The sequence below is a fragment of the Carex rostrata genome, chromosome 20 (genome assembly GCF_964058835.1).
Source record: "Carex rostrata chromosome 20, lpCarRost1.2, whole genome shotgun sequence".
Taxonomy (NCBI): Eukaryota; Viridiplantae; Streptophyta; class Magnoliopsida; order Poales; family Cyperaceae; genus Carex; species Carex rostrata.
Genome location: NC_135937.1, coordinates 4,677,301 through 4,694,149, shown reverse-complemented (window position 1 = coordinate 4,694,149; position 16,849 = coordinate 4,677,301). Strand labels below are relative to the sequence as shown.

Here is a 16,849-nt window from a genome sequence, read left to right as displayed (position 1 = left end):
GAAACTCGTACCATACATCGATTTGTTTTGTCATTTTCAATTATGATATTGTGTGAAAGTTTATATTTTTTTATTTTCAGCTATAAAATAAATTTTAGTTTGTTCAATGACATTATATGGATATGTTCAATATGTAGATCAAAATATGAAGTACATTTTTTGAAAACTTAAAGCTGGAAATGCTAATTTTTTAACTAAATATAAAGAATATGGATTGTTAGAGCAATCAATCCAATATCACTTTTAGGGGTGGATTTAGAATTTTCATCGGAGTTAGAGAATGACGATTTGTGTTAACATATCTAATCGAGTTCAAATTCATTAACTAATCGTATATTAGAAAAAAAAATATATTTTTAACTCATAATTTTCATCGTTCTTACTTATAATTTCTAACGCTTTAACTTATAATTCTAATTATCGATTATAATTTAATAAATTTATTTTAAATTTAACTCTAAATTAATTTAAATTAGAAATTATAATTTCAGAAGAAGAAAAAACAAAAATCGGTTCAGATAAATCGATCTCCGTAAAAATTCAAAATTAAGCAGTTGTCCGTCGGATCCTATGTAGGTCCGTCCCCTGATCACTACCATCTAGGGTTGCACAAAAAATTCGTAGTCCGTGATTCGATTCGAGTTTGATTCGAAAAAGTTCGTAAAAAATTCGATTCAAAATAATTTGAAATTAATTCAAACCAAATTCAAACTGGACCTGGTTCGTTCGAAATAGGTTCACGAACTATTATAGTTCGAAATTCAAAGTAACGTGAACCGTTGATTTTCGCTAATAACTTATGTTCGTTGATGACTTAGAAGTTAAAACATAAGACCGTCCAGCCATAAGTCATAACTCGTAAGTCTTAACCCTCGCTCTCAGTTCTAAAAACCCTAGACGACTTTCACCTCTCGCTTTCGACGACTACAATCACTATTCCTTGCCATAAAAAAGTTCGTAATAAATTCGATTCAAAATTAATTAAAATTAAACTTGATTTGAAATTAATTCAAACCGAACTTAAATTAGAGTAAGTTCGATTCGTCTGCAGCCCCAGTACCATCTCAAACCTGACCCGTCTATAAAAATACATGTGTAAGTTGACCGATTTGAATATTGTTCCCCGGAGTTGGATAACTTAATTTAGAGATGGTGACGCAAGCAACACAGAGAGAACCACAGCATATGCACAGAAAACCAAATCAGAACTACACACAAACTCATAAATAAAAAGCCTGTGTTACTTTTGCCAGGCTTTTGACGGCGGACCACAGTCTACGAGGTCGAGACTACGGCTGCCTGGCTCGTAGGTCCCAATACAGAATGGGTTTCCTCTGCATTAACTCAAAAGGGAATCTCTTGAGTTAATAAATTTTAATCGTTTGATTGAGAAAATCCGGCTCTTGCCTTAATATAGGGGCCTTTAATATTAATGCAGATCTAATTTTAAAATAAATCGTATGATTGAGATTCATTAACTCAAAAATCCTCTTTTGAGTTAATGCAGGGGATATGAATTCATAGTAGAAGACATAAAAGTAACCGAGCCTGTAGTTTGTACTGTCTGCATTGTACGGCTACCCCGTCTCGTCTGGGCCCCACATTCCCGACCCATCACCATTCACCCCTGCTCCATTACTCCTTCCCGTTTCCAATCGGTACCGTACACTCTTCTCGATTCTTTCTACCTCTCAGCCTCTAGATGTGGGACCACTGTGAAGTGAGACAGCTTGCCCCAGAAAACCACTTGAGCTCTCGTGGTCTCTCCATTTGGTGGCGAATCGGAAATCATACAAAATACATACAGCACCTCATTATTCATTAAGAATTCTAGTAAGTCGTGCCAGATAAATAATTTGAACTGTTCTTTTTATACGATTTTTTTATGATCGATTTGGAATTTTAAAACGCAGCAAACTTGTAACAATTTTTTCTCCAATTTTTGAAAAATGGAGAGGATTGGTCATATTATTTTTTGAACTGAAATAGGAGGCGGCGCCGTAAGAGCCGTCCGTTGGGTTTGCCTCGGGCGTGACAATGAAGCGAATCCTTTCTGCTTCGGCACGTGCCTCATCTCCTCTGTACCTTTAAAATTTCGCCATGTGGCATTTTCTCACTCGTCCCGGCTCCCGCTATGAATATTTACTGTGCTAACCGGATCGGCATGGTTATCGGGTCGTTTCTCCACATCCCCGCTCTCTACCTGATAAGGGAAACTTTTACAATTACTAAATCTGAACCGTTCTTTTTAACTTGGCACCAATCTCAAAGCCCAAAAATACTGCCCCCTATTGAAACTCGAATCCCAAACCGATTGAGATTTAATCTCAAACCGTAAAGTGAGGGTGGTGCTCTGCAATACCGGAGTGGATACGGATTCTCTCTATTCTCCAATAATAAATTAATTCCGCTTTTAATGTAGAGTTCGATTTTATGTAGATTTGGTCTATGCGTGTGCGCTAAACCATGGAACAGCGGAGATTCGCCCCTTGTTTTTCTGAGAGCTCATTATTTTTTTTTTCTGAAGGACGTTTGTACATGGCAAGTGTTGTGTTGTAAAAAACGGTCTTAACGGCCGTTTAATCATTAACGACAGTCAAACCGTTACGAATGCACTTGACGAATGCATGTTTGCAGATCAAAACGATTAATTGACCATTTTTCCCATTAATCGACCGTTTTTTCTAATTAATTGGTCATTTTACCGTTTAATTATCAGTGTATTTCAGTTTATTCCCGTTTATTTCCGTTTATTTCTGTTTATTTTCGTAAATAATTATTTTTCACATTGATTTTTTTTTTCCGTGATAGTGTGTAATAATAAGTTTTATAAGTCACATTTTGTAATTTTATTTATACTTTGACATACATCCAATATTTTATATATATATATATATATTTTTTTCTTGCTTACTTTGAAATTGATTAAATCTTCTGTTATTTATATACCATATATTTTTCTTGCTTACTGATGTAATGTTTTTAATTAGTACGACATGTTCATTTATGAAACTAAGTTGTTATCATAAACTAAATTTAGTGATTTTATATTTGAATGTTTCATTTTGGGACCCTAAAAGCTATGGCACTATGGGCGATATATAGCTTAGCTATCGGCGCTATAGCTAGCTACTTAGTGCAATCGCTTATTTTTTTAAACATCCCTCTATACCGCTATAATCGCTATTTAAACCATTGGTATATACGCTTAATTCTTGAATTTATTTTTCATTAAATAAATGTGTTACTTATATATGAAAATTCTTATGCATTAAGAAAATATAAACGTAATGTCATGTTATAATAGTGGAACTAAGTTAATTTAACTTTATTTGATAAGTTTAATGAGTTAAATAAATTATTTTTAATAAATTATGATATATATACATAAATTTAATGAAAACGTTAAATTGTCTGCATAATTTCGATTAATCGGGTGCATACCGATTAATCGTTAGGGGCACCCTGTCCGTCCAACAACCGCATCCTGTGATGTGGACGGAAATTGACGTACAACAATTCAAAATATAAAAATTGCCATGACCAACAATGCTCATATTTAATTGTTGATTTTTATGTATTTTGTTGCAGTTTGAATACTCTCTCTCCCCACTGTGATTCCTCGTAAATTACATTAGCAAGTGTATCTTTTATAAGAAGATAAATTGATTTCATTAATTAGTAAGTAGACAGTAGTACACGGATCAATTTTATAAACCATAAATAGAAAAACAATTTTTAGGGAATCAGCATGATTGTTTTTTTTTTTTTGAAAAACCACAAAGACCGAGTGGAGCATTCGGTCTCCACTTTTTTTTTTCTCCAGACCGAATGCTCCACTCGGTCTCACCATTTTTTTCAATTTTTCACAGATTCGGCCACATAAGATCCGAATAATCATTTTATGTATATGTATAGAGAGTGACTTGAAATTTTAAAATCCAAAAAGTCGATCCGAACCGTTCATCTTGTTTTCCATATTAATATATGCTTGGAGACCAAATTTTACATTTTTCTGAAATTTTTTACTATTTATTAAGTCACTTTGAAAATTGTTGATCCAACGGTGGCTTAACAAAACAGTAAAATTAGCAGCCACCGTTGGATCAACAATTTTCAAAGTGGCTTAATAAATAGTAAAAAAATTTAGAAAAATATAAAATTTGATCTCCAAGTACATATTAATATGGAAAACAAGATGAACGGTTCGGATCGACTTTTTAGATTTTGAAATTTCAAGTCACTCTCTATACATATACATAAAACATATGCCACACCGTTTAAAAGAAAAAAGTAATACACAATAAAATGACAAATAAACAAGCTAACTTTTTTATTAATAGAATCTGATGACCTGATCTCCACATTTAACAGCTAATTTGTTTGCACGCACTCTTTAAATGGCATATAATGACAAATTGAAAACAGATTTTTCATTCACTGTTGTTAATGCTTGCTCATATAGTTGTCAAGTTCAATACCTACTCTGGATATTTGACAAGAACTTAAACCTGATAAGTGATAACACCCTACAATTTCATTGTCACATGAAATATACCATACAAAACTAATTTTAAAACCTATTATTATGTATTAGAAAAAGAGGTTTTACAATTTTGAATTTAATATAGAGACAACAAATCAGAATATATAATTTATCTTGATTTCTTTGAGACTGTGGTGTCCTGTTAAATTCGTTTCACACAAAATCAGAATCTTATGAAATGAATAAACAAGTTAACTATAATTTTTTTATTTTTTTATCAAAATATAGATGACAGCACTGAGGATTCAAATATCTTGCTATTCTAAAGGAATAACAAAATCTTGTTTTAGAGAGACCTAAAAGAAAGAAAAAACACAGCATAGATTGAATTTAAATCCCAACACACATAATATTATTTTGAATAATAACATAGAGCAACTCTCTCACTTTAAATATTTGTAAAGGCTGATTCTCGTAATTTTAATTATTTCATCGAACAAGTAAATTTAATTATATTTGTCAAAAAGTAAAAGATCTTAGAATACAAACGAGTGTAAGATGTAATTACTCTTCTCTTTCTAAAGAAACATGTCTATTATTGGAAGGAAATGACAAAGATATCATAAATAAAACAGTGGCATGCCAACTCGTTACTCCTTCGTTTTCGTCCGAATTCAGTAAACCAAATGCCTGATTGCGTAGAATTTTTGGAGAACTTTCGTTAAATTAGGTGGGAAATTCTATATTAATGTCGGTGCCACATGACACCAAGATATGAAGAATTTTAATTATTAGTGTGTTTATTTCTTTCATTCATCATCATTGGATTTGCTCCATTGATTTTGTCAGTAAATAATTTTTCAACAAAATTCAATTGATGCAACAATGTTTTGTCATGTTTTTCCTTATTCTTTTGTGTCCTTCTTATTTGACCAAATTTGTAACGATTGGAGCGAAATTTCAGCCAATATAAATACTTTCGACCGGTGTCATAATCTGAGATGTAAATTTCTCATTTCTACAGAGGTTGACTCGGTATTTGGTCAAGTAAGCTCTCTGACTGGGTCAAGCTAACAGTTTTTCCAGCCTGGTTTTATAAGTAACTAATCGGCGGGTTCGCTACCAAGTTTTCAAAAAAAAAAAAAAAAAAAAACTAATCGGCGGGTGTAAATTAATATCCTATTCCAATTTGTAGGAAAAGAAGTCAGAACAGCCGAATCGATTTTATTTTTATTTTTTTTGAGAAAAGCCGAAGTGATTATTATAATATAAATGTGTATATTTAGAGGCAGATTTATGTGTATGTCAAGGATGTTAAGCTATTTTTTTGTGATTTTAAATGTTTTAATTATGTATATTCAAATTAATTTTTTTTTTTTTTTAGCTTTTATATATTTTAATTCTCTCTACAAATTAATACACGTGTATTTGTAGTCTAGTGGGTAGAATTTTATTTAGTGCCCACAAGGATATGGCTGAAATTTTTAAGTATACCATACTAAAAAAAAAAAAAACTAAATAACCACGTTTTCTGAAAAATTCGAATTTTGACACGGCCGCATCACCTAGATACGGACCCCCTTTTTTGGGGGCCGCATCTCCTGAATGAGCCTTACCCCCCCCCCCCCCCCCCCCCCCCCACCCCCCCCCCCCCCCCCCCCCCCCCCCCCCCCATTTTTTCCCCTTTTTCGGCTAACAGAAAAGGAGTCTGCACCTAGTTGAGGCGGCGATGATATTTTTTGAATTTTCAGAATTTTCAGAAATTCGTACTTATTTGGTTTTTTTTTAATATGGTATTTTTAAAAATTTCGGAGATATGGGTTCAATTCTCAATGACCACATTAATCTTGTCTTTTAATATTATTATTATTGTTTTTAACATATTATGCATTTTATAATTAAGTTAGGGGCGAACTCAGGTGGAGTCGCGGATGTAATTGTTCCCCATAGATTTGGAAAATTCATGAAAATCTGTAGGCTCAGATCAACTTTGTCCCACCTGGAATTATTTTTGCCCCCTTTGAAATTATGATCTATAATTTGTGTTAAATTTATAGTTAAAATAAGAATAATTTTTTTGAATTTGGATTAGTAATTAGAATTACAAATTCATTGAAAAATATAAATTAGAGCATCATAAATTATAAATAAGAGAATTCATTGTTATCTAATATCAGATTAATTAATAGATTTGAATCTAATTGGTTATTTAAATTCTGATGAAAATTCTAAACTCACTCTTGAGTTTAGTCCCCTAGTCAAATTTTCAAGCTCCGCCTCTATGTTCATCCGATAACTACATGTAGCTTAGGCTATCTATTTATTACTAGAATTATTAAATTAGAGGACGAGTAAAAAACTGGCTAAGTTTGTTATACAGTTTCCACATAATTTTAATACTTTTTTAAGTTTAAATTAACAATTTTTTAGGTCTTGTTAATTTCTATCAAAAATCAAGAACTAGTATCAACGCGCAGCTTTTCACCGGAAGCTAATCCTCTGCGGAGGTTTTACCTGTGGTGCTGTGCGGTGGTTTTGATTTGGTCCGTTCGTTTCAGATCGGACGGACCAGATCAGATCTTACCCGAATTTTAAAAAAACTTAAAATTTGGTGAATCCTTAATCCAGTCCGTCTGATCCGAAACAAACGGACCAGATCAAAACCACCGCAGGTAAAACCTCCACAGAGATAGCGTTTCCCTTTTCACCTTCTTCAAGTAGAGTGCGTATCCTCTGAGATATCTCATATTTTGGGGCGTCCGCATCTGCTGTAATTCCAAGGAGAATTACAGGATCCTGAAATCCTGAATTTCCACCGTTGATTAGAATTTGATGGTTAAGATTAAAAATGAAAGAAATAGACTAATTTATTACCCCTGTTTCTCCCAGCGCTGCCCCTTTCTTGCCCGTCTTTCTATTCACAGTGACAGATACGCTCCGTGAAAAATATACAAGTGAATTGGCAGGAGTTATAAGAATAATTTCGATTTCCCACCATTTTCTTTCCCTTTCTCTTCTTCTCTCTTCACTTCCAAAATCTCCTCTGGCCATGCCACCTACCCATTAAATAGTAATTAACTAATCCTCTTAATCATTCAAAAGTGATTATATTGTGAGATGAAATTTCTTGATGAAATCGAGTCGCATGGTCAAATCGATTCTTTCTATTCCTAAATCGAGTCGCGTGGTCAAACTGATCGTCTAAAACAGAAGCATATATACTACCAGCATGTTTTTTACCAGATAAAATCAAGGCGCTTCTCATTGACATGCCAAGAATGAGATAGTAGTATCTTGACTGCGTTTTGCGCTGCCCCTTCCTTCCTTGAAGTGCGCCTGAGTAGGGACACCAGTGAGCATGCACGGAGAGAGGGAGGGCAAGCAGAGAAAGACTTGTTGACGATAGTTAGCGCGAGACAGAGAAAGCGTCGTTGAGAGTCAGCGTGAGAGCGAGAACCAGCGCGAGGAAGGGAGAGGGGAGGGTTCCAGTGCGGCGGCTGAAATCTCGAGGGAGAGAAAAAACTGGGAAATGAAAGACGAGCAAGAAAAGGGCAGCGCTGGGAGAGAGACGGTGGAAATTCAGGATTTCTGGGTCCTGTAATTCTCCTTGGAATTACAGCAGATGCGGACGCTATTTTGGGTGACCGACGTGTCCGGTGCCTCTTCGGGGGTGACGTAGGGGACAGTATTATTTGAGCTTGGAGATTAGCGGAGAACGTATTATAACGGTTGAGATTTTCCAGAAAGTCACGCAAAATATGAGATATCTCAGAGGATTAGAATCTTCAAGCAACCGGATTCACATCTCTCAGGTTAGCGGACTGATTATAATTAAATCGGATGGTCCAAATTGTTCTTTTTAACTTGGTACGAATCTCAAAGCTCAAATAATACTGTTCCCTGCCCCCTCGGTCACAAGAAACGGATGAAATTAAATCTGGACCTTTTCTCCAGTAACCGACCTACACAATTTGAATTGAAAAATGGACCTTTTTTCTCCAGTAACCGACCTCTCAGTATGAAGAAAAGATGGAATTTTTTTATAAACCATAAATAGAAAAACAATTTTTAGGGAACCAGCATGATTTTTTTTTTTTTTTGAAAAACCACAAAGACCGAGTGAAGCATTCGGTCTCCACTTTTTTTTTTCTCCAGACCGAATGCTCTACTCGGTCTCACTCTTTTTTCAACTTTTCCGTGCGACAAACGGTGTGGCATATGTTTTATGTATATGTATAGAGAGTGACTTGAAATTTCAAAATCCAAAAAGTCGATCCGAACCGTTCATCTTGTTTTCCATATTAATATGTGCTTGGAGACCAAATTTTACATTTTTTACTATTTATTAAGTCACTTTGAAAATTGTTGGCCAACGGTGGCTTAACAAAACAGTAAAATTAGCAGCCACCGTTGGATCAATAATTTTCAAAGTGGCTTAATAAATAGTAAAAAAAATTCAGAAAAATGTAAAATTTGGTCTCCAAGCACATATTAATATGGAAAACAAGATGAACGGTTCGGATCGACTTTTTGGATTTTAAAATTTCAAGTCACTCTCTATACATATACATAAAATGATTATTCGGATCTTATGTGGCCGAATCTGTGAAAAATTGAAAAAAATGGTGAGACCGAGTGGAGCATTCGGTCTGGAGAAAAAAAAAAGTGGAGACCGAATGCTACACTCGGTCTTTGCTTCAAAAAAAAAAAAAAATCATGCTGACTCCCTAAAAATTATTTTTCTATTTATGGTTTATAAAATTGATCCAATAAGAAGCACACCATGTCACAGTGTCACCATTCGATCATCTGCTATAAAAGCCCCTCCGTCTTCTCCAAAATCTACCATTCCAAGTTTCCAACAATATCAAACTGAGAATTAGAAACCTCTAGAAACAGAGATCATGTCAGTCTCAGAAAACCTGGACTCAACTCTTTTCTTTCTCTCTCTTCCCCACAACTCTCTCTCTTCATCACTTGCACTGTTTATCATCACACTTCTCATCATCTGGTTCTACCCTGGAGGTGTTGCATGGGCTCTGTCTAAGGCACATCTAACAATACCAGGTCCACCTGGTGCCATCTTTGCTTTCTCTGGTACTGCTGCACACCGAGTCCTTGCAAAACTATCTAATTCTCTCCATGCAAAGAGACTCATGGCCTTCTCTGTTGGGTTCTCTCGTTTCATCATCTCAAGTCATCCTGACACCGCAAAAGAGATCCTAAACAGTTCTTCCTTTGCTGATCGTCCGGTTAAGGAGTCAGCATATGAACTCTTATTCCACCGTGCCATGGGGTTTGCACCATTCGGCGAGTACTGGAGAAACCTGAGAAGAATCTCAGCTACTTATTTGTTTAGCCCGAAAAGGATTCAATCCTTCAGTGAGAGTAGAAGGGATATAGGAGAGAGCATGGTGAGGGAGATAAAGTTATCAATGGAGAGAGATGGGTTTGTTTGTGTGAAGAGATTCTTGCATTTTGGGTCTTTGAACAATGTCATGATGAGTGTTTTTGGGAAGAAGTTCGAGTTCTGCAGGGGTGAAGGGGTGGAATTAGAGGAGATGGTGAGAGAAGGTTATGAGTTGCTTGGGGTTTTTAATTGGGGGGATCATTTTCCATGTTTTAGGTGGTTAGATTTGCAAGGGGTAAGGAGGAGGTGCAGGAGGTTGGTTTCTAGGGTTAATGTCTTTGTGGGAAAGATCATAGAGGAGCATAGGTTGAGGAGGTGCGTCAATGGTGGTGCAAAAATGGAGAAATGCGGAGGTGATGGTGATTTTGTGGATGTGCTATTAGATCTTGAAGGAGATGAGAGGCTTTCTGACTCTGACATGGTTGCTGTTCTCTGGGTATGTTCAACTAATTCTGAGACATTCACTTTTTATATTTTTGGACAAAAAGGGTTTATGGATAAGATTCAAATTCCATTTTGGGATGCTGGTTGGAAATTGGGGCCCTCTTGGATAAATTGCAAGGCTCTCATGTTTGAGCAATTTTAAAAATTAGTATAAAAGCTGAGACGACTTAGCTGAATCTTTACATGTAGGTTGCCATGATCATATATGGTGAAAGCATGAAAACATGTCACTTCAAATTTTATGATTAATCTGACATAAAATATTTACAATGTTTTTTAAAATAAACTTATTTTGTGGTCAATTGAGACTTGACGAGGTGCATCGGTCTCATCGTCTGATATATTTTATGCAATTACATTTGATAGAGACTTGGCTTAATTCATCGTCACTTAATGTGCCTCTACCGGTCTACCCCCTGTTGCTAAATTCCTTTTGGTTTATTTTATTTTATATTTTGTTCCAGTAGTGTTACAATTAAATTAATACTCGTTAAAACTTGTAACAGGAGATGATTTTTAGAGGTACGGATACAGTAGCCATCCTTTTAGAATGGATCCTGGCTAGAATGGCACTTCACCAAGATATGCAAACCAAGGCCCAATCAGAGATTGACATGTGTACTTCCAATGGGTCGCGCCTTGTTTCCGAGTCTGACATATCAAACCTCCCTTATCTACAAGCAATTGTTAAGGAAACTCTACGAATGCACCCACCGGGACCACTCCTGTCATGGGCCCGGCTTGCAGTACATGATGTACACGTGGGCGACCAGCTTGTACCGGCTGGTACCATTGCCATGGTCAACATGTGGTCAATAACACATGATGAGCTGGTGTGGTCTAACCCTACTGAGTTTAATCCAGATAGATTCATGGTGGAAGATGTAAGTGTGATGGGTTCAGATCTCAGACTCGCACCGTTCGGGTCAGGTCGACGGGTTTGCCCGGGCAAGGCTTTGGGTTTAGCCACTGTTCACCTTTGGTTAGCACAACTGCTTCAGAGTTTCAGATGGGTGCCCACTGACAATGGGGTAGACTTGTCAGAGTGCTTGAAGATGTCTTTAGAAATGAATAATCCTTTGGTTTGCTTAGCCATACCAAGGCAGTGAAAATTAGTCTCTATACCGTAATGAAGCAAGCATCGCCAAGATTTTGTAGCAATACTAGTAGTACCTTATTATTACTAGCTAGTTTAGTTCAATATTCTGTTTGTCATATGTAACATTAGTAGCGTTTTACTAGGAGATGATGCTGTGTGTTATATATATATATATATTTTTTGTTTTACTTGTTATCGTGGATAAAAAAAAATATAACATGTATCTCAGTTTTTTGTAATACTTTCCTGACTGTTAGTAAAATGGATTATGTAATATATACTTTCCCTGTCTATGAAGTTTATGCTTGATTGATCGTGTGCATTTATTACTTAATTTATACCTTAACATATATTAATTCACCAATTTCGTTTCCCTTTTAAAGCAAAGCACTATGAAAATTTCATTGATAAGATTTAGTGGTGATTTGTACCTTTCTGTCCTGGACAACTTAGGTTTGTCAGGCTCATTTGTGAGCATTACACCAAAGAGGGAGTGTCAATAGTGTGTTAATGTCGTAAAGATGTTGACAGATCTTGTGTAGTTCAATTTTCTGTTTGTCACAATATACTAATAGTAACTTCTCTGACTGTTAGTAAAATGGATTATATATGTTTCTGTTCAGCAAAGTTTGGGAGATTAAAATGCTTTTCATTCCCTGTTCCATGAACATATCTTAGTTTATATGAAGATTTCATTGATTAGGGGTGAGTTGTACCTTTCTGTCTTGGACAACTTAGTTTGTCATGCTCATTGTGACTTGTGAGCATTACACCAGAGAGGAGTGTCAACTACAAGGTGACTCTACTGGGGTAAAGGTATTGACAGAGCTATTATGGCTTCAGACAACACATCAGTCCTGTACTTTTTATATTGTTTTTATTATAATAGAGATGAGTTGATATGTTGACTGGTCAAAGGATTAGGAGAATGAGAATATCAGAGAAGGTGCAGTTAGAACTAATCAAGACAGTTAGGTAGTTATTACATTCTAGATTGTTAGGCTGTTAAACATTCTGTTAGAAATGTTGTTAGACCTTTGTAATAGGAGATTAGACAGATTAGACACTAGGCTTAGCCTATATAAAAACAACGCAAGTGTAACAATTCAGTTTAATGAAAAACATTCTTTCATGAAATGTTTCAGTTGTGCATTGTGTGAAGTGAGCTCTGTCAATATCTTTATCCGATATGCACGGCTAGTGTTGTACAAATTGTAGTGAGTTTCTTTTTTGAATTTAACAAATAATTCACTCAAGACTTTCTGTCTTTAATACTCGATCAAAATCATCGTCAAACCATTGAAATTGTCTAGTCAATTTTAAATTTCATTAATCATCCGGAGAATATTACCTTTTTGAGTTAAGTGTATAGGGGTATGATTGGTTGTACTGAGAATAGGTTATTTTTGAGGTTAAATTATTCGGAATAGTATATTCGGTGTTTGGTTTAGTTAGAATAGCTAGAATAATGAATTCAAACTTTTTATTTTTAGAATAAGTTATTCTTAAGAATTTTGAGATCTGGTTATTCTAATAAAACAAACAATAACTATTTTGAATTTGACTATTTTAGCTATTCTTATTTTGCAACGATATATGAAACAAGAAAAGTGAAAATGATAACAGATAAAGATATATGAAAATCTAAAAGCCAAAATAAAACAATGTTGTCATGATTTTCTAAATTTTTTTAAATTAAAATGTATAGAGTTTTTCTAAACAAATATTTTTTTAACAAAACAATGGACTATGATAAGACTCCTATTCTTACTCAAAAAAAAAAAAAAAAACAATGGACTAAGATAATGTAGAGTTAAATAAAATTTTGAATTTTAAAGAGTATCGAACAATTTAAAAATAGAGTGTATTTATCGTTACAAACTAATTTTGTTTGTGACTTTGGTTATTTTGACAAAAAAGGGTTTCTTATCAACAAAACATTTTTGTGTGAAGTTTAATTAGCAAATTACAGGTTGCTATGTTTGATCCCCTAAATCACTAAATAATCTTGGACTGTGGAGTCCATAGACGAATCCTCCTGAAATGTGAAATGTGAGGGTTCTTTTCTTTTTGAAAATTATGATTTGTTCTTTTCGGATCCGTTCGATAAATTATTGAAATAGAAAAAAAGTGAGATAAAGTGGAATTTGGAATATAATTCAATTCCTCATTATTCCGGTCATATTTGATTATTGGTGAAAAAGTGAAATAGTGAAAAAGTGAAAGAGTATAGATAAATGAGTCAAATTCATCAATTGAAAAGTGCTAATTCCTCTGTTTCTCCTTTTCTATGGAATAGGGAATTAATAAAATTTGACTGTAAAAGTTCAAATTCAATTTCACTATTGTGAATTCTCTATTTCATTCCTCTATTCCGCTCTTATCGAACAAGTTCAAATTCAATTTCACTATTGTGAATTCTCTATTTCATTCCTCTATTCCGCTCTTATCGAACGGATCCTTCTGTCAAAGATGCCATAAACCGGTTGGGATTGCATTTTAGGCTAAATTTTAGAATCGAGAATCATTACAATTTTTTTTCCTAATATAAGGCATTCTTTGGGGAAGGTCCAACATTTAAAAATATCATAATTTTAATTTTTAATGTTAGCTCAATTATGAAAATGAAGAGTCTAAGTACAGGAATTTGCAGGGTGTGATTTGAAGTTGGTTCATTCAAAATATTCGCGCACCATTACGTCGAATAAAATAAAATTATGGCCAGGGAGGATGATTAGTGGGCCACTGTCAAATGAAAAATCATTATCTCAACTTTATGTTTTTTCAATGTCATTTCACTTGGACCGTATAAACTAAAAAGATTAAAATATGCAGAAAAGCGAAGAAGATTGCAAAGCATGATAACATGAATTAAATACTCTTCACTTGTACATCTATCTGACGCAACAAAATAAAAATAAAAAATAAAAAATAAAAAGAGTTTCTAACCGATTTACTTTTTAAATTAATATGGAGAATCCGGTCATCAATGATATTTCAACTCAAATATTACTGGCTTCAAAATATATATCAGATAGATTTTGATAAGTTCAAACCGTACGAACATTTGTATTTTACGAGGGGATGTGTCTGTATACAAATTTTATAAAATGAATTTATATCAGATAGATTTAAAACGAAAAATTGATTATGTTCAAACATATATCATAAAGGTATGAGTTTGAATGCAGATTTTATAAAATAAAATTATTATTTAGTATGAAATCAAGCATTAAAAAAAATATAACTTAAATTTATTGCATTTATTATATCGTTAGACTTTATTCTGAATGCTATCAAAAATTTATAAATTTTGCACGTAAATGTTCACTCATGAAATAAATTAATTTTAACAATTTAGATTTGTCGTTTGAACTCTATCAAATAGGTCTTCAAGACCAGTGGCACTTATGCATTTATGCTGAAATGTTATGTAATAGATAATTAAAATGGAAGAAAAAAATGATAATCACACTACTATAGATCTAAATATAGTAACAGAGAATTGTTTTGTCAAAACCTACTTCAAAATGAGTTGATTTCTTTTGCATTATTTGTATGCATCTTCTTATCCAAAGCAATAACTAAATTGTATGATTATATCTTTCAATTAGGTTATTTTATTACATAATTATTATCCGGATATGCTGACTTGTTCAAATAGATCTTATTTATATAAAGCTTGAAAATTACTATTAATGCCTACTGTCCTGTTCAGAACAGAAAAAAAAAAAAATCAAAATATTGTACTAATTTTGTCACAATTTTTATTTGTTGGTGCATAACATTTGACAACACTTTGACCTGTGTGCACTGTGCAGAAGCGCATTAATCAATCATAACTCGAGATTATTTTTATTGTAAGAAATATATGATTATAATTGCGGAATTTAGATATACGCTTATTATAACTTTTCAATTAGATATTTTTCTATCAAAACTTAAAAATTATTTATTTCCTCATCTAAATATACCATTTTTTAATTAAATTAATTAAAAGCACTGATTAATAGTAATAAAAATTAAAAGGACAATTATGCCCTCAAATGTGCCTATCATAACTCCAAGTTTTGATGGGAAAATATCTAACTAGAGAACAATCCATATAGACAGAAAATTGTCAAGTCAGTGCTTTTTAGATATCATCATTAGGCTATTATTCTTCAAAAAAATAATTATAGATTACATATTTTTCATTATAAAAATTTCGGAATATACATATAGAAAGTCCGTGCTTTGGGGGCCCGCATATATGATATATATATGTACTAGAAATAGAATGTTTATTTTTCCTTTAATCTAGAATACATATATATAGAAAAGTAATATTACAACGGTGCATGCGCATTTGTAGCACAAATTGCACTATTATATTTTGATGCTCTGTGTGTTTGACCGATTGCTCTAAGGCGAGATTGCGAATTCCATGCCTCTTTGGGCCATGGCTCCATGCTGAGATTTTTATACGGGAATTTGGCAAAGAGAGACAACGAGAAAATATATAATATAATATGGAGAAGAACATGTGTGCATGCCATGTTGCCGGACATTATTATTATTTTTTTTTAGATAGAAAGATATAGGTCTAATATTTTAACTTCCATTTAATATATATATATAAAGAATCTTTATTTGAGTCTCTAGTTCACGATCTATTAAATAAAGCGTGTTAGTCTTGGTCACTAAATTAAAAGTTGGTTTTTGCTCTTTTTCAATTTATATATATTTTTTTTCATTTTGAAGTTATAGTTTTGTGGATTTCATTATGTATGGAATTTGAGATATCAAAGTGTGTTACTTTGACTTTTTGGAAAAAAAAAAACTAATTTCTGAATTTTAACTTTTATGGAAAAAAAAGATAATTAGAAAATTCAAATTAGAAAATGCGAACAAGTATAATTTAGAACTAGAAAGTATGAACCTTGTGAACTTTAAATTTTCCAAATATCATTTAATCGTGATTGAATTCTAAAAGCATGATTACATTATATATTCGATTCGTGAATACTAAATTGAAAGAAAATTTGAGTTTTGAAAATGTCAAATTTTAAATTTCGAATATTTGGAAATTTAAAGACAAAAGGTTAAAATTTTGAATTTATGAAAATGACGATACTCGTATTATGTCTGTTGAATTGGAGAAATTTGTAACTTTATTTGTTAAAAATGAAAATAATTTATAGTTATAAAATCAAGAAGATTTAGAATTAAATTGTAAAAATGCTTGTGAAGTAAAACCAGGGTGAGGAAAATAGAAAGGGAAGGGTGAGCAAGGATTTTACGGAGTTAATTAGGGGTGCACAAAATGCTCGTAGTTTGTGATTCGATTAAGTTTTATTCGAAAAAAGTTCAGTTCGAAACGAATCAAATCTAGTTTATTTCGAAATTATTTTGAAAAAAAATATATAAG

At 33.3% G+C, this 16,849-nt stretch overlaps 1 protein-coding gene across 1 annotated transcript; it reads left to right on the top strand.

The window, feature by feature from the left end:
• The first annotated feature begins 9,330 nt into the window (after nucleotides 1-9,330).
• On the top strand, nucleotides 9,331-11,659 carry CYP78A5 (cytochrome P450, family 78, subfamily A, polypeptide 5). Its single transcript, XM_078322122.1, has 2 exons — nucleotides 9,331-10,332; nucleotides 10,847-11,659. The coding sequence occupies exons 1-2, from the start codon at nucleotides 9,391-9,393 to the stop codon at nucleotides 11,447-11,449; spliced, it is 1,545 nt and encodes a 514-aa protein (XP_078178248.1). The 5' UTR covers nucleotides 9,331-9,390; the 3' UTR covers nucleotides 11,450-11,659.
• Nucleotides 11,660-16,849: the final 5,190 nt, after the last annotated feature.

Excerpts from the sequence above, each read along its gene's own strand:
- CYP78A5 (XM_078322122.1), top strand. The coding sequence starts at position 9,391 with ATGTCAGTCTCAGAAAACCTGGACTCAACTCTTTTCTTTCTCTCTCTT. Across the intron at positions 10,333-10,846 it reads ACATGGTTGCTGTTCTCTGG|GAGATGATTTTTAGAGGTAC; the intron begins GTATGTTCAACT and ends AACTTGTAACAG.